The sequence below is a fragment of the Telopea speciosissima genome, chromosome 7 (assembly GCF_018873765.1).
Source record: "Telopea speciosissima isolate NSW1024214 ecotype Mountain lineage chromosome 7, Tspe_v1, whole genome shotgun sequence".
NCBI classification, from domain to species: Eukaryota; Viridiplantae; Streptophyta; class Magnoliopsida; order Proteales; family Proteaceae; genus Telopea; species Telopea speciosissima.
Window position 1 is genome coordinate 13,511,427 of NC_057922.1, and position 25,022 is coordinate 13,536,448.

At 38.5% G+C, this 25,022-nt stretch overlaps 1 protein-coding gene and 1 pseudogene across 1 annotated transcript; one reads left to right on the top strand and one right to left on the bottom strand.

Moving 5' to 3' along the window:
• The window catches only part of LOC122668251, a 40,422-nt pseudogene extending 22,309 nt beyond the window's left edge, over window positions 1–18,113 (top strand).
• Window positions 548–23,572, bottom strand: LOC122667267 (RING-H2 finger protein ATL43). Its single transcript, XM_043863521.1, has 5 exons — window positions 22,272–23,572; window positions 22,018–22,232; window positions 19,632–19,636; window positions 2,592–2,599; window positions 548–557 (listed from the first exon to the last, which is right to left on the bottom strand). Exons 1-2 carry the CDS (start codon window positions 23,492–23,494, stop codon window positions 22,019–22,021), a joined length of 1,437 nt encoding a protein of 478 aa, XP_043719456.1. The 5' UTR covers window positions 23,495–23,572; the 3' UTR covers window positions 548–557; window positions 2,592–2,599; window positions 19,632–19,636; window position 22,018.
• Window positions 23,573–25,022: the final 1,450 nt, after the last annotated feature.

The following is a 25,022-nucleotide window of genomic DNA, read 5'->3' on the forward strand; positions in this document are numbered from 1 at the left end:
TTTGCTTCATGTTGGGCTGTGGATGCAAACTAAAACAAGATGAATATAGATACTACCCACAAAAGAGAACAGCATAACATAGAAAACCACATATAATCTTTTTCGTTCTCTCAGAGTTCCACGTATACATAGTCATATGGCTAGATTATAGATTCCTCCACACCCCGAGGCTCATGGCTTACCTTTTTGACAAGCGAAACTCCTCATTTGATGCCTCAGTGTTTGAAAACATTATGCTGAACCATGGAATGAGGTATCGGATCGGTATCAGCCGATCCCGATCCTGGATTGCGAATCGGTATCAGATCAAGGGTAAAATCATTAAAAACCAGAATGAAAACTAGGGGTAAAACTGACCGATCCGGATCGGTATCGGCAGAGATTGATACCCTCCCTGATACCGATATCTCAATCCCTGTGGTGAATTAATGATTTTCGAGGGACTTTGCGGATCTAATTCTTATGGCACACTTAAATGGTGTTAGTGTCACTTTGAAATGGTGGTGTAAAATGGACCAATATGCACCAATGCCGAGGTTGTGTTCATCCTAGCACCTCTAATACGGGACCTGTTATGAATGTATGAGCTTATGAAGTATCTAATCGATCAAGATGATTCCTTTTTGCTCACTTTTTTTTTCACTTACACTCTTCCCTCATCTATGGGCTTTTATTCAGTCAGTTGCTCCCTAAATGTAGTTGGTTCAAGTCTGGACACTGAAACACAGGGTCGATGGGAATCATAGACTAAAGACTTGGAGTGTGTTTGTGCGAGGGGTGGGGGATGGATTAATCAGACAGCTGGGTGAAATGGGAATCGAGATTTGAGTTTACATGTATTGACTACTGGTGATTCTTCTTTACCTCTTTTTGGTATTCCCCCTCTTGTGAAGGGGTATCAGATATGAAGGTAGGTTGTTCAATTTTCAAGAGTTGAGACTTTGATTAATCGAGTGGCAAAGCAAATTCTTTTGGACATATTTTGACCAGTTCCTTTTTGTTTATTCTTATGTGAACCCTTTCTGAAAATCCAAGTTGTCTGAAAACATGCTGGGTTACACCAATTGGAAAAATCTGACGAACTGCCTGGTTTGGTCTCATGGCACCACAGTTCTATAGGCGGACGGAACCAAAAATGGGGCAGCTTCCAGTTTTTACCAGCTGACTAACACATTCTGGCTTGAACTTTGTAGTCTCCCGTGTATCATTTGTGCTTTCCTTTTTTTTGTTTACCCTCATTAGTTGTCATTTGCAGAGCTTTCACTTTGTCGTTTCCACCAAGGGTTTGTGAACTCTGGACTCCTATGTAACAAGGACACTTCATTTTGTCAAGTTATCTTGTTAACTTCATCTGCTGAACATTTCTCTTAGGGGAGTCTGGTCCATGGAGGTTATTACATTTTATGCAAAGAGTGGCAATCCTGTGCTTATCAATGGGTACTGAGGTTGGTAATACTTTAGAGGATGGACCTGCAAAATTAGGGGACTCCAGGGCATTGATTTATATAGGCTCCCATCTCAGCATGTAGTTTGATCTTGATCTAGTAATCTTTGTATGTATATTCGGGATCACTCCCTATCTGTAATGCTCTCTCATTCTTTCTTGTTGTAAAATTTCTTAATTTATAAAAAATACATGATTATTATTATTTGTACTAATAGATCCAATTTATTTTTTTCTCTACTTTCCTTTAACAACTGTCATTTGTCATGATACTAGTACTATTAAGGGAATTCTAACCACCTAATAGATTTAGAGTTTAAAAAAACCAGGAATTTACAGAACCACAGGTAAGGAACAATGAACCAGATTTAGAGAAAATTAAATATCCGATTGGGCAGAAACCTTGTCAAGTTGCCCACTTAACAGAGAACAGATCTCTAAAGTAGGATGCAAATCTTACCATCAGATTTGAAAACATGGACTAAGAAACTAAAAACCCTGACAAAAAAGTAAATCGATGCAGAAACTGTTAGGGCTTAAAACAGAATTCAAACAATGATTTCAATGAATAAACTTGAGGATCAGTTAATATTCAGCAACCAGAATTAGAAGAACAACCATTATTTAGAAAAATCAGAATTTGAAAAGTTGAGTTGAACTAGGATTCTGAAAATCGATTAGAAACTGAAAGTAAATCAGTAACTAGTTAGGCAAAGCGTCGTGATTCGGAACCTGGGTCACAAAACCCTATTTGGATTCACTATGGTCCCACCCAAGCACTAGATAATTCCAATGCAAGAAATAATGGCAGTTCTGTAATTATACTGAAGTTGCAAAGGGGGAGTGGCAATATAGTAAATAACCAAATGTGTTAAGGTGCTACTTGTTAGACGGGATATAAAAGGAATTAATATTTATTTGGCAGGGGTAAACTTGGAAGCAAAACAAATTAAAGGACATGAAGGATAAATTTGGAACCGACCATAGTTGGTCCTGGTTCATCTTGATCTGGGCCTCCAAACAGGTTCTTAATGGTCCAAGGCAGCACTACTGCATCATGTTGTCATAAACCAGCAGGGTCTAACCTATGGTTAATTTAATAACTTGAACTAGATCTAACCTGAATTTAAAACTGAAATTTTGTAACAGACCTAAATTGCAGGAGAAAATTCAGAACTCTGACCTGATTTCAATGGAGGGAAGATAGAGAAATATTAGAGAGATAACCAAATAGGAATCTACCTGATTGAAGGCTTGGAATCCCCTTACACTTAATTATAAATTTCTGCTGGACTGACTCAGACTCACAAAAGAAAGGCCAAAGCCAACCCTGTCCAGATCAGGAATGAAACGTAACTCAAAGACTACCCCAAAATTCTGGTTCCTAAGGGAACCAGGAACTGAAAACTGTACGCCAAAAAGAACCAGAAAACTGGTTCAAAATAAGAACCACAGGCCTAGGAAAGGACTTCTCAAGCTGCCATAAGCCCTTGTTCTTTCTCCTTTGATTTGATCTGAAAGTTGTCTACATCAATATGGTAACATATTTGGATCTTATCCTTTCTCAGGTTGCCAGCTATTGGATAGGCTGGAAAATAACTGCCGCATGGTCAAAGGAGGAAACAATATTGGTCAAGATAGTGAAGCACTAGCACAGGTTTTGCTGCCTTTGAAAAACTGGTCCAAAGAGTCACCCAGCTATTGCAGGTAGTTCACAAAAATCATTTCATCTCTCCTTAGACATGCTGTGACGACACCACACTTAGAAAATATTGGAATTTGTGGTCACCGCTTTTCAAAGTTACTCGATGTGTGTGAAAAAAATTCATGCTAGACGCTAGGGTGCTTATGCATTTTGTCGTAGCATCTATGCATCATGATTTTTCAATCTCACAAGTACAATTACTTATTGAAGTTTGGTTAAATTACACCTGAGGTACCTATCATTTAAAAAATTTACAAGGTACCTAACATTTCACATTATTATGTTTCATATTCCTGAATAAGGATAACAATAGTTAACTTAACCAAAAATTCTCATCTTACCAACTTTTCCCATTGGCATTTAAGTGACAACATGTTTCGTCCTTCCACCCTTAAGCACCCTCCTTGATAGATATTAGAACCTCCTCCCGCCAGATTATCTGGCTCCAACGTTGGAGAAAATTTTTGGCCAGTGAACTTGCCGGAATCTGGCCTGTGAATTTTCGGAATCCAACGACACTCTTTCATGTTACATCTCAGCGAAACCTTTCTTAAGGTCTTAATAGCTGAACCTAATTGAATCAAATACCGACAAAAGATGATGGTCATGAATCTAAGAGAAGGGGAAAGCCATAAGAATTAAAAAAAAAAAAACGAAAAATATACAAAAGTAGTCCAAAGAGGTGTCTAAGAACAATTTCGATTTTGTTTGAGATGTATGGAGTACTGATGAGTAGAAGGTAAAAAGGGGAAGAAGTTTCAACAAATATTTGGAGGGATTACAGATTAGTTGTCATCTAACAGACATAAGAGAGAGACTACAGGATGGTGGTGTCGTTTTTGGTTATTGTGAGGATAGTAACAACTAAGTAACAACCTTTCCTCTCCTCATAGGAAGTTAGGTCTCAGGAACAAATCCCCCCTTTATAAACTCCTCCTCACCCACATAAATTTGAAGAAGGCACATTTTAAGTTCAGGGAAGTCGAAGAGTGTTGGGGTACAGTGTCTTGTATTCTGTCGTTTGCATAAGTGGATTGATTCCGAAGGGTTAACCCTATTCTCCATTGATAGTGAAACAGATTTCATCTCACCATGGATGTAGGCAATCTTTCTGAACCACGTAAATTCTTGTGTGCATTGTGTGATTGTGTTTGCGAGTTGCATTCCTTTCTGCATTGTTTTAGGTTCTCATTTTTCTACAAACTGGTATCAGAGCCTCTGGGTTTTTCGTTTTCTAAGTATTATTTATATCACAACTCCAGGAAAGGGATAATTGTCAAGTACAATATTGAACGGTTCAATGGTTAGAACAACTTTACCCTCTAGCGGCGAATGTTGAAGGATCTTCTGATACAACAAGGTTTGGCAAAGACAGTGTTGGGGAAGTCAAAGAAACCCAAAAAAGTGAGTGATGAAGACTGTGAAGAGATGAAAGAGAAGGCGGTTAGTGCCATCCGATTGAATTTTTCAGATGACACCCTACAATATGTGGTGGATCTCGAATCTGCACTGGGGGTATGAGTAAACTTGAAAGTATTTACGTGACGAAGTCCCTGACGAACAAGTTGTTCGTGAAGAAACAATTGTATTCTCTGCGGTTGGAAGAAGGTACTGATCTGTTAAAACATCCCAACACATTCAATTAGATCATAAGCCAACTTGTACGCTTGGAAGTTTTGATTAAGGATGAAGACAAAGCCCTATTGTTGCTTGCGTCGTTTCCAGTATCGTATGATCACCTAGTAATGACTCTGTTGTACGGAAATAGACCCTTCAGACGGATGAAGTCACGACTGCACTCATGTCTAATGAAACAGGGAAGAGGGCCAATGGGGTGAAATCTTATGGAGATCTCTTTGAAAAAATCAAGGAGCAGGAAAGGAGGAGATCAAATCAAAAGGGATCTAGGAACAGAGGTCGATCGAAATCAAAAGGGGGAAAACCGAAGCTGTCCTGTGATTATTATAAGAAGGAAGGGCATCTAAAGAGAGACTATTTGAAGAGGAAGGAGGAATTGAAGAAGAAGGGTGTAGATAAGGCATTTGAGGAAGCCAGCGGGGCTGATAGCTCAGAAAGGGATGATGGAGATGTACTCTTTATATCATCATGTTAGAATCAACTCTCTGATTCTTGGATTTTAGATTCTAGATGTTCGTATCACATCTGTCCACACATCGATTTGTTTAATGCATACCAATCATACAGTGGTGGGTCTATTGTAATGGGGAATGATGCGGCGTGCAAGACCATTGGGATAGGTACTATCAAAATCAGGATGTTTGATGGGATAGTAAGGAATTTAGCATATGTGAGGCATGTTCCAGAACTAAAGAAAAACTTAGTATCTTTGGGGGTATTAGACTCCAATGGTTGCAAGTTCACAAAAACAAGTGGAATTCTCAAAGTTATTAAGGGTTGTTATGAAGGGGCAGCTAACTAAAAACCTATACAAACTCATAGTGAGTACGAGTGGAGCATCTATGACTACAAATGCAGAGTCTGATACAAATGATACACAATTGTTGCATATGCAGCTAGAGCATATAGGAGAAAAAGGCACGATGGAGTTTTACAAAAGAAAGTTGTTGAAGGGGGTAAAAACTTGCAAACTAAACATTTGCAAGCATTGTGTGTTTGGGAAACAATGCAAGGTTAGTTTTAGAACTGCAAAATATACGAGCAAGGATGTACTTGACTATGTACACAGTGATGTATGTAGTCCTTGACTAATCAAATCTAAAAGGGGGGATGCAAAATACTTTGTACCCTTCATTAACGATTACTCAAGGAAAGTTTGGGTCTACTTCATGACGCATAAAAGTGAGGTGTTAACTAAATTTAAGGAGTCGAAAACTGAGGTAGTAAGGAAGACAGGAAAGAAAATTAAATGCTTGAGAACAGACAATGGAGGAGAATATAGGTACAAGTCGTTTCTCGAACCGTGCAAGAAGGAAGGGATTACATGTCACTTCATGGTGTCAGATACACCACAACAAAATGGTGTAGCTGAGCGGATGAACACAACACTTCTAGAAAGAGCTCGAAGCATGAGGTTGATTGTAGGATTGAGCAAGATTTTTTGGGCAGAAGCAATGAACATGACATGTTTTCTCGTCAATATGTCTTCATCGAAAGCAATTGATTACAAAATTCCCGAAGAGGTATTGTCGGAAAAACTGGTAGATTATTCTGTTTTGAGAGTATTTGGTTGTCCAACCTATGTTCATGTGCAGAGTAAGCAACGTTCCAAGTTAGACTTGAAGTCTAAGCAATGTATCTTTCTTGGCTTTGAGAAAGATGTAAAAGGATTCAAGCTATGGAATCCCAGGAATTGTCGGAAAAACTGGTAGATTATTCTGTTTTGAGAGTATTTGGTTGTCCAACACTCCAACCTATGTTCATGTGCAGAGTAAACAACGTTCCAAGTTAGACTCGAAGTCTAAGCAATGTATCTTTCTCGGCTTTGAGAAAGATGTAAAAGGATTCCACTATGGAATCCTAGTACACAGAAAATTGTGACCAGCAAGGACATTTTGCTTGATGGGTCTCACATGGTGAAGTTAAACTGCAGGTCACAAGCAGTTGATGGAAATAAATATCTACTATGCAGGTGGAGTTAGGTGAGTTTGAAACAAAAGGAGAGAGAGAGAGTCATCCACGGGCTTACCAGAACAGTAGAAAATAGTAGATGATCCCTATAACGTGGCAAATGGATGACAACAATGATTCATATTCATATCAGGATGCTCTGAATGATGTTCAGAGTGACAACTAGATGATGACAATGATGGAGGAAATGGAGTCCCTACAGAAGAACAAGACTTGGGAGATTGTGGAAAAACACATGGGAAGAAAAATAATTGGGTGTAAATGGGTCTTTAGTAAGGAGGCAGCGTCAGAAAAGAAGCATGAAAGGTTTAATCTAGACTTGTAGTGAAGGGCTATGCACATGGATAACAATGAAATATTCTCTCTGGTGGTGAAGCATACTTCGATTTGGGTACTAATTGCTTTGGTAGGCATATTTGATTTGGAGTTGAAAAGCTTGATGTGAAGACAACATTTCTTCATAATGACTTGGAGGAATAGATTTACATGGAGCAGCCTGAAGGTTTCAAGATGCAGGGAAAAGAAGATCATGTTTGCCTACTTAAGAGGTCGCTTCTCTCCCTTTTTGATGATGACAAACTAGTGTGTGAAAAAGATATGTGCTCCCCCATAGATCTTGCGATATGAACTTAATATGCCAAGCAATGAAATATTTAAACGGTATCATGCATAACTGAAAAAAATTCTCCTCTTATACAATTCAAAGCATGCACACCAAATAACATATCCACTTCTCTATACTTTTCAACACATTTCTCCCTGTTGTCATCAAGAGGATATCATGGGAAAGGAGATAAAACAATAAAACATAGGATATGGCAGGCATAGCAAGAAATCAATGATTCCATAGCCATGGGATTTAAAGTCGTTAAAACAAGATAAACCAGTAATATTTTAGAAATTACTACAGTCAAGAACAAAAAGAAAAAGACAAATTGAAAAACAAAATAATACTTCTAAGAAAAGAAAAATAAAGACAAAAGAAAATAAGGACTAAAAACTTAACGACTTAAGACAAGACAAAAATACACATTAATAACGCTAATAACACTAATAACACAGAAGTCAAGATTTGAAACAAAGATAGAAATAAAGATTTCTAAAGAGAAGTTAAATGAGAGGCCCATGTCATTGAGGAGAGAAGAGCAAAGAAGAAGGAAGAGTGGGAGTAAAGAAAAAGGTGACGTGGACTCACAAGGAAAGAGATAATGAGATATCCATCTCATTGGAGTAGAATGGAGGGAAGGAAATGAAGGAATGGATGAATGAAGAACAGTTCATAATGTCCGTAGGATTTAATCCTAGACAGACTAAGTTAACTGATTAGCTAATTCAGTTGACCAATTGTAAAGAAATATTCTATTTAGAGTATGAGGAATGGAAGTATAAGAGGAGGAAATGATTGGAATAGAGAGAGGAAACTAAGACATGAAATAGATTCCTAATTAGTTATACAGACTAATAAGGAAACAAAGATAAAAACAATAAGCGAAACAGTAAGAACAGAGAAGGATAAACAACTGAAACAAGATTCTAAATTTCTAATTAGTGTAAGACACTAATCAAGAACCAAAGACAAACACAAAGTGCTAAGTAGCACAAGGTATAGACAAGAATAAACTAAGGGATCAGAGCAGAAAAACAGGACAGGACAGAGAACAAGGGGAGAGATAGAGGGAAGAAAAGAAGAGAAAACTAAAACATAGAGTTGTTGTGGGGGGGGGGGGGGGATGCTTCAAACATGGAGTTCTTGGTTTGCAAGAAATCCATGAAACCATACTGGTTAGATTTAGTTTTGACTCCCATTCAGTTTTTGGGGATGCTTCAAACATGGAGTTGTGCAGTTTCAGTTGTACCCAATTTTACCTCCTGGTCCGGTCTAGCCTTTCACTCTATGGTTCTTTACAATGTTTTTGAAAGGAATTGCTTCATAAAGTTTTATGGCGCTTATATTATTTAGAAACATCACTTGCAATTTCCTGAGATTATTTATGAACTCATGCAGGGACCAGGATGCTATTCGTATAAACCAGTCATTGAGAACTCTTTCGAACTTGATTGCAACTGGTGCTCTTCATTCTAGCATGGCGGTTGATGAAATAATATTTGAACTTCTTGATTTTACTTGTGTCATTGTTGGCTTGAAATCACCTGATAATAATGAATTAATAACAGAGGTATACCACCTGAAATAGTATCTGAACTTTGCCTGACATTTATACATTATTCTAAATATTTGGTATTAAGTTGTCGCTGATATAGCTCTGAGGTTACTGACATTTGCAGGCTCTATCCATTTTGAAGAAATTAGTGAATAATACTGAAATTGACATTGGGAAATCATATTGCAGATATTGGGTTTCCTTAGTAGAACTGTATTCACAGGTTGGGCCATGGTATTGATCTCGTTAGTAGGAATCATAGCATTCAATAAGTTAACTCTCACAACTTTCTTGTCATGTAATTGTAGATTGTGGGCTTCAGTGAAGATGCTTCTGGAAGAATTTTGTATGAGTTGACCTCATGCATAGCGGTCATATTATCCCGAGTTGCTGAAGAACTTAGAACTTCAGAGAAAGTTTCTGTTCCTCCATTGGTGGATGAAACCTTAGAACAGATTTTGCACCATGCTAAAACATCTGGTGTGTTTGATCTATTATTCATGTGTTTAGTGGCTTCAGGCTCGAGTCTCATGTCAGGAACTACAAGTATGTTGCCCTCTGCATGTGAAGCTTGCAGGGCAGTCTGGGCATTGGTAGATGCGCTGGAGATTCTGTCCTTGAAGGACATGCTTATATGTTCCCACTTAACACTTTGCGGAGTCATTCATTACTTCGACTTGACATCGAGGAGCATGACCGAGGTTCACTTAATGGGACAGACTCAGTGACAATCATAAATGCTGTAGTGACAGCATTTATCAAATCAAAACCCATGCAGGTTGCTATTTATTACTGTCTTCATCAACGTTTGGAGTTTGCCTCGTCTGCTGCAAGTCAGGTGTTGTTTCATTCTCATGTCATGTTTTCTACGAAGTTATGGTTTTTTTCCCCGTTAAATGCATATTTCTTTATTGATCAATGTTATGTTTACACATGGGCTCTTCCATGGCATGTGTTTATGACATTCATTTTTGAGGAATGGATTTCTGTATGCCCATGTAGGAAGGCCTTACCATATAGCCCCTATATCTGCCATGTGGAGGTCAGATGGGGGCCATTGGGCACAATGTTGTGGACTGGTAGATCCCAATGCCTTCAGTTAACATTTCAAGTTTCATCCCATATCGAGGCTGTGGAAAAAATAAATCCTTAAAAAATCTGAAAGAAAGTAAAATTTTGTAAAATGTTCAAAAACAAATGGATGATTGAAAATTCTAGGGAAATTTCCAATATACGTTTGGGGTGGGGGGGGGTTTAGATGATTGAATTAGGCTTCAAATTTAACATGTTGTCAATCCAGATTTCCGGACAAATCCTTATATATTTAATGGTTGCAATTGCCACATGACCTTTCCGCGTGGCACAATAAGGTGGACCACATAAGCAGGCATTCATATGTGGGCTGTCCAAGGAAGACTTTTGCCTTTGTTCTTTTCTTTGGTGTCTAACAAATTCCCAAGTGATTTATATGTGATATTTGTTTTACAAATGCATCAATTGTCAATAAATTTTCGTCAATGATCTATTATTATTTTATCTCTTTGATTATTAGCATTTGGTTATTTGTGGGTATGCATGTGTGTGTTCAGCATTTCTAACTCTTTAGAATTTATTAATAAAGTAGTATATGGTGTATCCAGCACCTCAATTTCCATCTGGACTTAGGTGTCCTTTCATTCTTGTTTTATCATTTCAACACTTAAATGCATTGAGGATCAAATTGACATTATGTTCTCAAAGGAACATCTTAAGCAACCGACTCAATAGTTGCTGGGCTGTAACACCTGAATAGTATCAATATAATGTTACCAAGTAGGTTTCTGAATTCAGGATCAAAGTTCAAATGGTGTAGCAACGACATTGACTGGTGAGAAGAATAACAGGGATTAGAAATCAATGCCGATGGAGTTGAGATGACAAAAATGGTATACTAGCCTAACGTCTTTGAAATTTTATTCTCCATGAAAATAATGCTTGGTCTCCTAGTATCTGATTTTGAATATTTTGACGCCCCTAGTTCAGTCCCAAGAGGTCAAAATAAGTCAATGAACTTTGAATAATCTAGTCATTTCTTTACCATCAATGTGAAGTTTAAGGATTGACAGATATCCATTCTTAGTACATGCCTCGCCAGATGGTGTAACACCAACACAGACTTTAGTCTCCCAGGTGTATTGAGTTGTGTGTTGATATACATAGTTGTAGCCCTTACTTAACAGCTCAAGCTTTTGGGATAAGCAGTTGTAATAAAACCATTGAAAAACAGGAGAATAAAAAAAATGAAAGGGGAAATTGACTAGAATGAATGACAAGATGGTCGGAACTACTGTGATAACAGATCTATTAAGCCTAACAAATAGGGTGTACCCAATGCACAAGGCTCCCACCACTGCGGGGTCTGGGGAGGGCCATAATGTACGCAGCCTTACCCCTGCTTTCGCAAAGAGGCTGTTTCCAGTAAGCCTAACAAATAGGTGAAGACAAAATTGGTGAAAACTGCTAAGCAGAGACAAAAAGAAAACTGTACAATCTCCAAGGTTTCTCACATACTTTTAATGAGAAAACTATTACAGATGAGATGAAAAAAATCTTCTATTTTGGAATTGCAAATTAAATAAAACAAGTTGTAAAAGCAGTGTTGCTATTGTCTATGGCTATAGGAAGGCAACTATAAGTCTATGAAAATATTCCTGTGGAAGAAACCAAATAATGGGTAAGGATGTCAGTGACTGATTGCTGAGCAATGGACTTTGTGGTAGTAGCATGAATCTTTCTTTTTATTTGTTATTTAGGCTCTGGGAATAGCTCTGTGTAGAATTGAATTGCAAGACAAGATCCGTGTAGCTGACCTGACCGCTTTAGTTGGGGGATATGGCTTAGTTGAATTGGTTGAGTAGATTTAGGCTCCGTTTGTTTCTGGGTAAAAACTGCATAATAGGAAAATTATCAGGTAATTCAGTGTAGGAAATATGATTACGTAAAATTTTCCTTTTACTTGGTTTTGACTTGATCAAACAAAGCCTTAATTTAATTGTAATTTGTTACAAGAGAAGCCACTTTTTCCTTGAATTTTTCAAATATGGATTTTATTCTTATCATGATTGAACAATTCTTCCAACCTTGTACTTCTGTATAGGCTGATGTTATCTTCTTTAATTTTTTAGCTCATATTGAGGTGCTGTCTTCATAGCGTATGTTTCTCCAGTATGCTCTGTGGCCTGCCAAATTCTTTACCTGTCACTACTGTCACCAGTGGTGGAGGGGTTGGTACAATTGTTTCAGAGATATTCTCTCTACTGTCTTTATGTGCCTCATCTTCAAACAAAGAGGTACCAATGGGAGAAACAAATAATAAAAAATGCAAAATATCTAATCCACATGCCCTGGTTCAGCATTCATGCCTCACCCTTGCCACAACTGCACAATGTCTGAAATCAGCTGGAAGAATGTCTGCATCCTTCATGCTTACAACTTCTCCGAAGAAGCAGCTTGCCCGGCTTTCAGTCCTTGCTCATTTTAGTTCTGATGATAGGATGACAACATCCTTCCAGTCACACATTGCATCAGCCATGCTGGCTCTTACATCTGTTCTGTCCCTTGAAAGTGGTGGTCCTGTGGAGTCTTCCATTTCTGTAACTGCAATTCCTTTGATCCCTCGGACCACCACAATTTATGAGAACCTGAAGATCTCATCACCTGGCAAAAATGACACATCCACAAACCAGAATGGGATGCTCACATGCTGGCATGGTCTTAGAGATGGTTGTGTTGGGTTGTTGGAAGCAAGACTCAAGTGGGGTGGACCATTGGCTGTTCAGCAGGTTTGCTCAAGTGGTATTCCCCAAATTCTTGTGGATTTGTTAGCTAATGGCCGTAAAAATTCTTCTCCTGAAATGACAGATAGCACAAAAGATTGCATTGGGCTGTCACCCATTGGTGTAGTATGGACAGTTTCTTCAATATGTCATTGCCTTTCTGGTGGAGCTTTACTATTTTGTCAGATCTTGGTCAGGATTGAACATGTGAAAATCGTCACTGACTTGATATCTGATGTACATCTCAAAGCTTTAAAATGTTGGATTGGGCCAGGTGGTGGGAAGGATGGTGTCAGAGATCTAGTCAATGCTGTAATCGATCTCTTAGCATTCCCTTTTGTTGCACTACAGAATGGTCCAGGCTTGCCATCAGCCACTGAATCTGTGAACAGTGGCTTTCTTCTCAACATGGGTTCACCAGCTGGGACAATGTCTTTGAAAGACATGAATACACTAAAAGCAATTGAAGCAAACATGCCCAAGTATATTAAAATCCTATTGGAGGTTAGTTCCTACTTGGTATTGAGGAACTTATTCCTTGATGGTTTCTCACGTATTGAAATTTTCAGGTTGATTTCCCTGGCTATATTCTGAGCTGCTTGGAGTATATAGAGTTAAAAGATACAGGAAGGCCTGTAGCTTTTCTTGCAAAGATGACATGCCATCGACCCCTTGCAGATCAGCTTCTGAGCAAAGGTTTGTTGGATCCGTGCAGAGTGAGAAAGCTTCTTGATGGCTCAAGCCCATGGGAGGTTGTGTTGGACATTCTAATGATAGTTTCTGATCTAGCTCGGATGGATGAGGTTAGAGTCTAGCCACTCTTTACGGTTATTGTATTGTACGAAAAGGTACTATTTCCAACTGTGGAATATGTTTTCAGGTTTTCTATGGGCACATTAACCGGGCAGATTTGTTCAAATTCTTTAAGGATTTCCTTAGCCATGAAGATCCCAATGTTTGTGCAAAGGCAGGTAGTGCTATAGGCAACATGTGTCGACATAGCCCCTATTTCTACAAGTCATTAGTAAGTGAATGATTTTTAGATTGCTGCATGATATTCTCCCCAATATGAAGGTGATTGCATCAGTTTGTAATGCTGAAAGGATGGATGCATTGTATTGTCTCTCATAATTAAATTAATTTTTCATGAACAGCGTCGGATTATTGGTCTCCTCATCGATCGATGTGCTGACCCAGACAAACGTACCTGCAAATTTGCTTGTTTTGCTGTAAGATCTTTCTCCAGTTTGTCTGAACTGTTTAATTCTCAGTTATGATACTTGAATAGGGATTATTAATTCATGTTATCCTTGTAAGAAAATGTTGAATGAGCTCCATTACTATTTTCTTTGAGATTCTGTAACTAAAATAGTTTAGTCCTGAGAAAGAAACTGGAATACCCTTGAAAGCATACAATTTTTGGGTTCAAAATATATGTTGCTGATCTCCATTCTTGAATCTTTCAGATTGGAAATGCTGCCTACTACAGCGATTTGTTGTATGAAGAACTCAGAAGATCCATACCCCAACTTGCTAATATTCTGCTTTCCACAGAGGAACATAAGACCAAAGCGAATGCTGCTGGTGCACTCAGTAATCTTGTTTGCAATTCTAATAAGCTATGTGAAGATATTATCTCTAAAGGAGCCATGCAGGTCTGCAAAAATATGTAGTATTCTTGTCATTTAGTTAGTTTGCCTGGTCATCTTTCATCCCTGTTTCTGCACATTTTCTTCCTCCCCACCACCCATGTGGCATGGCATGTGCAAATTATTTACTCTCCTTGTTTACAAGAGCAATGTGGTGAGGGACTAGGTGACATTTTCCAGTACATGCTTCTCATCTAAAACCCATGGCAGAAACTGATCGATCAGGTTGTATTGGATGACTACAAAAGCAGAAAAGACATTAAGGTGTTGCTATTTGGTTATAGGAGTGTCATGGATTGTAGGAAATATAACTAATGGTCCTCCTATAAAAGTCAATAGAATAATGAGTACACACTGGTTTGATCAGAGTCCGTTTCTGCCATGAGAAATGCTTGATAGGCCCAGTAAACGAAAACAGTTATACAGAACTACATTGAAATAGAATGATGGTGGACTGTCTTAATTTTCCATTCACAATTTGACTTTAATTTGTATATGCAGTGATTAGTCTCCCTTTGCTTTCTATTTGCAGGCTTTACTAAAGCTGGTAGCCGATTGTTCTGATATAGCTTTGACCCCCAGTAGAACGGATACAGTGAATGAGTCACCACTAAAGGTTGCTCTCTTCTCCTTGGCTAAAATGTGTGTTCACCCACCTTGTAGACAATTTCTCCGCTCATCAGAGCTCTTCCCTGTTATTGGACGTCTTCGTCAATCCCCTGAATCAACAATTGCTAATTATGCCACTGCCATTGTTAGAAAAGTCGCTGAAGCTTTAAACATATCCTTTGGTTTTAGTGGTTGCCTAATTTTGGATATGCAGGGAATGTTATTGTATTCCATTTTTAGTCAGTACGAGGACATTGAAACAGTATGGGTTTGCATTCTTTGGATGTTATATATGGAGATAGGCTTGCTAGTTGATCCAGATTGGTGCTTTTCTTGTTACAGCCACTACAGGATATAAGACGGCACAAGGAAATAGCTGGGCTACATTTTGTAGCCATTTTACTATTCAATATATAAATGATCTTTGCCTGTTAGCACTCTATCATATATTGTATAGCATATGGTGAATGTATCGGTGTATCCATGTTAATGTACAGACACTTGTAAGGCTACAGAAGTTTTTGTTCCTCTCATAAGCTAAAGAGGCTGTATATAAGATCATCTGTTCATTTTCATATAAACAGCTACTGAGTTGGTTTATTTCTAGCATCTGTTGTGTTGGTCAATCAGCTCCGATACAAATGTTCCCCTTTGCTCTTTAAAATTTGGATATTGGAGTTTGAAGGTAGGCGAGGAAGGGAGCCAGGAGTCCTCCCAGATGTGAATAGAATCCCCGGAGCATACAATCCAAAGAAGACCAGCTTGCAACACCTTCCTGCCTTCGATGATGCTTCGCCATGCCCATGATGGGCTTGAGCCTAGGGATGCCCGAAGGAACTTAGAATTGGGGTAGTAAATCTGCTTCATCAATGCAGCCCAATTTGAATTTGGAAGGTTCCATAGGCGCCAGGCAAGCTTACCCAACGAGGCTCGATTTTGAATGGTGGAATCTCGAAAAGCCAAGCCTCCTCTGCTCTTCGATCTGCATAAACGCTCCCAGGATATCCGGCAGATTTTCTTTCGATCTGTTTTCTCACCCCAGAAGAAAAGTTTATTTTCATGTTTTAATACTTGAAAAAATGGGCTAGGTTCGGTTTATTTTCATGCTTTAATACTTGAAAAAATTGGGCTACTTGACCTAGTAGAATATTGTCAGGCTCTCTAGAAATGATTAAACCTAGTCGAATGAGGTAATATGGACTTGGATGATATGACCGTACTGCATTCACAACACTACTGATTCAAGAACCGAAATAATTATTAACTCAAAACTGTGTTTCTTCAAAGTTGCCTACCTATACACAAGGTTTGAATTATTGATGCATATGTGTTTCTTCTAAGTATCGGTATACGGGCGATATGTGCCGGTTTTGCTAGTCACAGATATTGATACCGTGTCAATATTGTATCGGTAATACGGTATGAATAAGAGGTAAAATGGTCAAAAAAACTTATTTTTAAGGAAATTCAGGAGTAATTTTATTTGATACAGTCGATCTAGGCCGATACCGTATCGGTATCATATTGATTTTACAGATTATCGATATCCGTTCCGATATCGTGCACTAAAACCATGGTATTGGATGTTTTGACTGTTTCATACTGTGAAACATAACCATTGCATCGATACATATTGACTACAAAAAAATCGGTTTCAAGTCTGAAAACTGAGATCTTAGTTTCTCCAATCCAACAAGCAGTATCAGTTTAGTGGTCGAAACATCACCTTAGTGGTTCAGATTCTCTATAAATGAAATTGTGATGCACTAGGGTGATGATAGTATATATTTCCATGCCTTTGAGGTTCATTATGTTATATTATTAAGTGGAGGGATTTAAGCATAATTAACTATTGCCTTGGGAGATATAAGATTTATATTTATATCAATCTTAGATATATTTATTGATATCTTTAATTTAGAATTAATGATATGGGACGAGAGAATGTTGTTGAGCCTCTAGAACTTGCACGTGCATGTTGGCCAATGAGAGCGTAGGATGGAATTTCTACCTTTCTATAGGGGTAGGGCGGTATTTTCCATCGGGACATGGCGATATTTTTCACGGGGACATGATGATATTGTGTCTAGGTGTAGCCGTGTAGGAGCCAATGCACCTGTTTCTCCACTTCTAATAAAGTTTTTGTTTTACCCTAATTACCCACATGAGGCATCTGTAATTTCTAATGGGATTATAGAAACCTAAATTAAATTTTCCGCTGCGTCAATCAATCCAATAGAACTATGATCCTTCATGAGTTCCAGAACTTTTTTGAAAAGGGAAAGAGAACTTCAGGATGTAGTGCACGCCACCCTTGCATCCTGACACAGGGGCATGCGAAATGATCACCAAACACCCCTGAAGCCCTGAAAATGACGTAATCAGAATCGGCAATCGGACTGGCAGTCACCAATTTGAATCTAATTTTTGAGGAATCGGCTAGAACACTGAAAATTTGAACTGATAAGAATCAAAGATTTCCCAAAATCTGTGAATTTTTAGAGTTTTTGATTCAATAAACTTGGCTAACTTTATATAGGTTTAAACTTGTCATATAAGCAAGAGATTGCACTCTACCTATCCAATTTGCCACATTGTTGATTTTTGTCCCAGTCAAGAGAGTATCTATAGACCTTCTTGACTAGAAAAACTTCCCCCCATTATTAAAAATTTCTTCCATATGGAAAACCTTGACTTATACAAAATTTATAATCATAAAACAGAGCTTATTCAGTGTACGAGGCTCCCGCCACTGTGTGGTTTGGGGAGAGTCATAATGTACGCAGCCTTACCCCCACTTCGCGCAACAATGTTGTTTTCTAAATCACTTCAGATTAACATGTGATAAGGGCTACAATGCTAAAAACTTATGACCACCACCAACCAAAATATACCAATAATCAATCACTTTAGCATATGATGAGGCTACAATTTTAATACTAGTTATTCATCTTGAGCTTTTTTTCCATTTGATTGCATATGTTTGTGCAGCATTTGGTGAATGAGGAAAAGCTAGATCTGCAGAAGAATCGGAAGCTAGAAGCCTACAACCATCTGGAATGGGGACCAACAACCAAAAAAGCTCGGATGCAAAACCTTAGTGATTCAATAGGATTGTGAGTTTGTGGTCAAATGCTTGATATCACCAACCTTCGAGAACCAATTGGAACTATTTCCTTATCAATTTAATAGGGAAAAAGTTTTCCTCCACCCAGAGTAGGGTTCACCCACCCATTTAGTATTACTTTGCCCTCTATTAATATCTTTCCCACAGTTTTCAATGCCAATCCCAACACACAAAAAACCCATGGGCAGTGGATTCTCCATTCAACGGGTAATAGGGACGACACTCCATGGCCTTTCAGTCTTGAGGGTGTTCTAGAGGACACTTTTGCCACTCCATCACCAGAACAAACAGCAAGAGGATCAGCACTACATGTCATTTTCGTCTAGGAAGGATGGTCTGGAGTAAGGGTGTCAATTTAGAACTGAAGTAGAAAATTGAAATCGAAACCAGCCGTTTAAAATCCAATCGAATCGAACCGAAGTAAAATGGTTCGGTTTTGGTTTCCAAAGCTGGAATCGTTTCTATTTTTGGTTCATTTTGGGTTCATCCCTAAAACCGTAAAATCGAACCAAATTACTTATTTTCAAACCAAATAAAAAACCATATAAAATTATATATATATATATATTTTTAAATTAAATGTGGATGATAATTTTTTTTCCATTTTAGTGTTTGAAAAATGATCCTAACAAATAAGGGTTTTGATTAGTGAAGATGTAAAAAAGTTGGTCCACACATTTAAAATAGGACCTCAACCGAATATGAAACCAAATTAAAACCCACTAAGAAGTTGAATACAAAACCGAAGAAAAACTAAAATTGAACCGAATTGATTCGGTTTTGGTTCTCAAAATGCATTCCTATTCTCAGTTCAATTTGGTTTTGATTTCTAAATTTTGTTTCTTAAACTAAGCCGAAATTGAATCAATTGACACCCTTACTCGAAAGACACTTTGCCTCTCCATCTCCATAACAAGAGGTGTAGATGGGGCCTCAATAGCCTTTAGATGTAACATTTACGGCCTTCAACCATCAACAGAAGTGATGAAAAAGCTACCGATAGACTTTTCAAGTCCAGCTCACGGTCACGTACATGAGCGTACAAAAATGGCTCATAGCCGTGAAGATGGAATCCACCCTGTAGGACCCACATGGGGTGGATTCCATCTTTACGGCTATGAGCCGTTCTCGTACGCTCACGTACGTGAAAGTGAGCCCAACTCAAAATTTTTCCTTCATCCTTAGAAGAAGGTTCACCATCATCCTAGGGTTTTAGTATGTTCCAAAAATACCCTCTCGATACTCATTCCCGTCCTCCCCCATCCCTCAGTGAATGGGATCCCATTAATTGTGGGTGGAGAGGAACTCAATCCATAAACTATTGTGATTGTTAGTCACACAAAGTTAAATAAAATATGAGAAAGAGAACACGACCCAGTCGTGCACTGCACGTACCCCTGCGCCCTAACATAGGGACCGACGTGCGAAATGATTGCCACACCTCCTAGAACCATAAAAATGACCAGAGGTGCGATGGTCATTTCGTATACCACTGTGTCAGAGACCAGGTGGCGTTCTTTCTCCCATAAAATAATAAAATTCACTCAAATGTTGTAGACTAACCCTACTCATTTGTCAAGTTTCATAAGAAACGAGTTGGCCAAATAGCATAGCAAAGTATTGAAAACTTTTTTTTTGTGTGAAAAACGTACGTAGTAAAAGCTACAAAGAGAATGCACGGGGCTACCAATGGAGTGGGTGCATTGATATACAATGGAAATATATGCCCATGTAAGGCAACCTACATCCATTGAATTGGAAATAAAACTTGAAACATCAACATTAAAACCTGTCTATCCAACATTTAAAAATTAATATTGCCACATTAATTCCAACATGTGACAGGAATAAAAGGACCATTAAGGGAGGCTTCCCTCATTGGTTTCATCATGTAAAGACTAGTTAATGCTCTACAATCTTTTTGAAAATCAAAATTCCATTCTCCCATTCCATTAAAACCAGATGGTAGGGACTGGCCAAGACCAGTTACTATTTTTTTTTTTATGGAAGAAGGATCGATTAGCAATGTCCATCCTTCTATCTAGGGGTGTCAAAATCAAATCGAAACCGTTTATCAAAATTGAATCGAATCGTTTAAATTGTTTAATAACTGGTTTGATTATATTTTTAAAATTGAGATCGTCTAATCGAATGGTTTAAACCAAATAGGACTATTTCATACTCTTAAATATACATGAATGTGCCAAAATCAAATAGAAACCGTTTATCAAAATCGAACCGTTGAAACCGTTTAAGTTTAATAAATGATTCGGCTATAGTTTCAAAGCTGAGACCATTTAATTAAACGGTTTAACCAAAATCAGATCGTTTAACATCCTTATGTTAAACCCTATTCTGAACTGATGAATCTAGACCAACCAACCTGAACCAAAACAAAATTGAAGCCTATTGGATCAGTTCTATATTGGAGTTTTATGACACCAAACCCAAATTCGATTGAATTGAAACCGATAAGAAACCATACCGACTTTTAAAATATCAGATCGAAACTGAACCCAAACCGATAAAAGTCCAAAATTCATAATAAACCACATTTTTTCACATAATTATGGACATACTTACATGGTCAACCAAATACAAATCGATACAAATCTATCTGAAACCAAACTGAACTGATTTTAGAAAACTGGATCGAGATCGCACCCATATACCAATACCATCCGAAATTCATAAAAATTCACGTTTTTTTTCTTCTTACTTATGGATATATTTTCATGGCAAACCAAATCCAAACCGATAAGAGAAACTGATATAAAACTGAAACCGATGCACCCTTATTGGATTGGTTTTTAACTCACTCATTTTCAATCCAAAACTGATAAAACCAAACCAACCCAAAACTAATCCAATCTGACCGATTGACACCCCTTTTCAATGTTGTGACTGGATACTATTACTGGATCTAGAGAGACGAAGAATCAAAACATGCAATATGATAGAAATATAAAAGTGATGTTCTTATCTAATGTATTTTTCATTCTTCATTTACGAAAAAAGAAAAAGGTTTTATGCACCGGGGCACAGGCTATGCCCAAATCCATGAGGGTGGGCGAAATGATCACCCGACCTCTCCGAATGGCTATAATGACCGCCCCCACCCCTAAAAAATTTAAAAGTGATTGTCTTGAGAGCATGGATCTGAATTCATAAAAACTTAACCACATAATCATCATCCACGTGGCAACTACCCTTGCAAGTTCCCATAAATTTCCACCATACCCTTACAGGGATCCAGATCTTTCCGGAACTGGAATATATTGTAAGGGGTATAACAGCTTAACACGTTTATCTAAAAATCTCTATATCTAATACTCAGTCCAGAATCTCTATACGGAGCCCACACGTGATAGAATTCAGGTACCCTTCACCAAACAATTAGGTTTTAGATCCCACAAGACAAAATTAAAAGGGACCCACTCACTCACTCACTCACTCATGACTCACCCATCCAACAAAGGAAATGCTGCCTGAGTTACGGCAGAGGAAGATCCATATCAATGAAACGCCCAAAGCTCAATGCTCAGAGGCTCTCAGAAGCAACAGAAATCAGAATCAGAATTCCTTCTTCACACTTCATTTCTTTTCTTTGCTCCGAGTTTCTAACTCGGGCCCAACTCAGTTACCATAACATAGTACTTCGATGTTGGCAGAGTATGTAAAAAAACAAAAAAACCAAAAAAACAAATCACCACAGGGAAGGGACAATTTTGTCTTTTTAACCAAGAATTTTCTAACCGTAACTGAATCAAATCACTACAGTGTTTTAAGAAATAAAAACAAACCTAGGGTTAGTTTTGTCTTTTCACTAACCGTGTAAAATTCTATTTTCCTAAAAGACAATACAAAACAAAAAAAAAGCCAAAATCACTCCCTAACGCTAGCTGTTGGGTTGCCCCGTACGTCTCTGTTGAGAAGCCCAAGCCCACCATCTCTTTATAACTCTTTCTTCTCGCTCCCTTTCATGTCCACCACTTGTTCTGTTCGGAAACCTACTCAAGCCTGTGATTTCAGACACGCTTCTCACATTTATTACGTTTCTGCCACTACCATAAGTACCATCAATGTCCTTGTCATCTCTCCTCTGTTGCTGCAGCTGCTGTAGTTGCTGTTGCAACTGTAAATTATGGTGATGATGCTTCGTGGAAATGGACGGTCGAGCGCTCATCAACGACGAGTATCGTCCACTCTCAGTGATAATCATTTCCGACCGTAGAAACAGAAGATCCGACGGCTGCAGATCACTCCACCGCTGCTGGAGCCCACTGTCGGAGACTATGATCCGGTGTTCCAACCGACGTTCCAACTCGCTTTCCGATAACAAGAGACCGTCTTTGCGGCATCCACGGTCAAAGCATCCAACGGTCACAGATTCTTTTTTCTTCCTCAAGCTTGCGATATCAAGAGACCTTCTCGATACGGCCGCCGCAGGCGGTGGTGCCACCACCGAGTTGCCGCCATCGGATCGGTGCACGACGATTTGCAAGAACCCACTTGTTTTCTCTCCGGCTGAAGAGTGTCGACCGGAAACCCTTCGAGGTTCGAACCCGACCGTGCTTGGTCGGACCTCACTTGCTTCTCTCTCCTCTATTGCTTCCTGCTGTCGTCTCTGCTCATCGTTTTCGTCTCCGAGTCTCGATTCGTCCACCAGCAGAACATCTTCTGGATCGACTCGATAGCGACAGAGAGGGCAAGTCGAGTGAGCATCTAACCAGGTATCAACACATTCGAAGTGAAACGCGTGCTTACATTTAGGCAACAATCTCAGCACATCCATGGATTCGAATTTGGTCAAGCAAACAGCGCATTCAAGCCCTTCTTTTTGCCCTCTAAGTGAGCTGAATCGGAAAATCGGTAGCGAATCAATGACCGACCGATCGATCCCTGAGTTCTTTCTCGTCGAAGCCATCACTCTTGGGTCGTGATTACCTGCATACCCTCTAGCTCCATTGTTTCTCTTGCAGTGTTTCGCGTACAGAAGAAGAAGAAACGTAATAGAGAAAATGGTCGTTAAGACTCCAACAATCACAGCGATGCTTGGCCTGAAAGAAGCGTAATTGGATTTTTCGTCAGGACGTGGTGGAGATGGATCAGCATTGTTTGGGGAAGGGGAATTGGGTTTTGTTCCATCATTAGCCATTAGAGTTCTGAAACAGAAGGTGAAGAAGAAGAAGAGAAGGAAAGAGTCCCAGAAGCTCAGAAACCTGAAAAGCCCTGAAGAAACTCCCATCTCTGGTTCTGGAAACACGGGTTTCTGAAACAGAATAAGAGTTTCGGGAGGCCTAATACAGAGGGGGAATCGATGGGTTGGAGTTGGATTTTCAGGAAAAATACAAAAGAGAGAAGACAAAGGCATCTAACTGATTAGTATTTATTTTTGTCGATATAATGAGAGAGAAGCAGAGAGTTAAATGTATACTGTAAGAGAAAATACGAACATACGAGAGAGAGAGAGAGAGAGAGAGAGAGAGAGCGGTGTGGTTGGAGTTTGATTAACTGGATCTCGTCATCCAATTAAGTTTGAAAAGAAGCCTACGGGTGTCTGAAGCTCCCGACGAGCGTCACTGCCGTCACCGCACAACCTGAGAAAAAGCGGATAAGAACAAAAAATGATGATAATGATGTATGTAATATACGGTGTTTTGACCAAATTAACCTTGTACATATATTCTGTTCATTTCAAACCCTGACTCTCTATGCAGACTAGTATCCAAAACCTGACTTGGGGCTTTTTGGGGAAATTGGGTAAAAAAATTAAATGGTTGGTGAACCTTAAAAGCTGGTTAGTTGTCATGTGTGAGGCGATATGGTTGGATCCAAGTTAGAGAGGATGTCATGTCGATTTTAGGAATCAATTTTGATAATAAAGGTTATAATATGATTCATAATTTAATAAATTACGAAAATACCACCAATGGAAATTGCAATGGGACAAGTGGGTATCTTTTACAACAAGGGATCCACTCAAAGTAAGACTGATTGGAGATATAATGGCACTACTTGTTTTAATTTATAAAAATAGGAGAGGGTTTTCATGCACGGCCACACATTAGCCAGGGTGAGAGGAATTTTTATCACCTCCAATTCGCTGCCCGTTCCAATCCCTCACATAGGAGCATAAATGACCATCCTACCCAATCTTGGGCAGTGTGTTTGGGCAGGGGATAAGGTGGTCATTTCAGCTCCTATGTGAAGAATTGGAGGGAATTGAAGCGAGTTGGAATTGAAGGTGATAACGATTCGGGCGGGAGACAATGCATCAAATAAGGTCTAACGGAAAGGTTTGGTCATTTCAATCCCTTCTTGTCTTATGGCATTGGTCTATGGGTCTATGCTTGACCGTGCATGAAACCTTTAGCCATAAATATAATAAGAGGAAAATCATTTCTAAGGTTTCTAATATTATGGATAACTACGTTAGAGGTTACCTAAACATTTGAAACTTGATGTTTGGGGTGCCTCATAAATTAGTGAAGTTAATTTTTTTAAAAATCAAAATACCTCTATACAAGTACATGATCAAAGAATCCTAACCTCTTATGTCTTTTGAAAGATAACAATTAGAAGGATATGGTTAAACAATCATGTTTTACTATTTTTAAATCTTTGAATTGAATTTTTGTCTAATCATTTTAGAATTTTAAACCAATGTAATCATTTAGTTTCACTAGATTAACAGTTATGATTCATTTGAACCTTCGACACGTGAAAAAAAAACAGTTTTATTGCATGAATAGAAGCTTTTAATGATCTAATCATACATCAGATTGTACCATCATATTTATCATGATTATGTATGCCAAATGAACGGTCATTATCAAAATCTAATTTATGAGGTTGAATTATATCTTTTTGATCAAAGTCTTTTAGAAGCTTTTGATAGT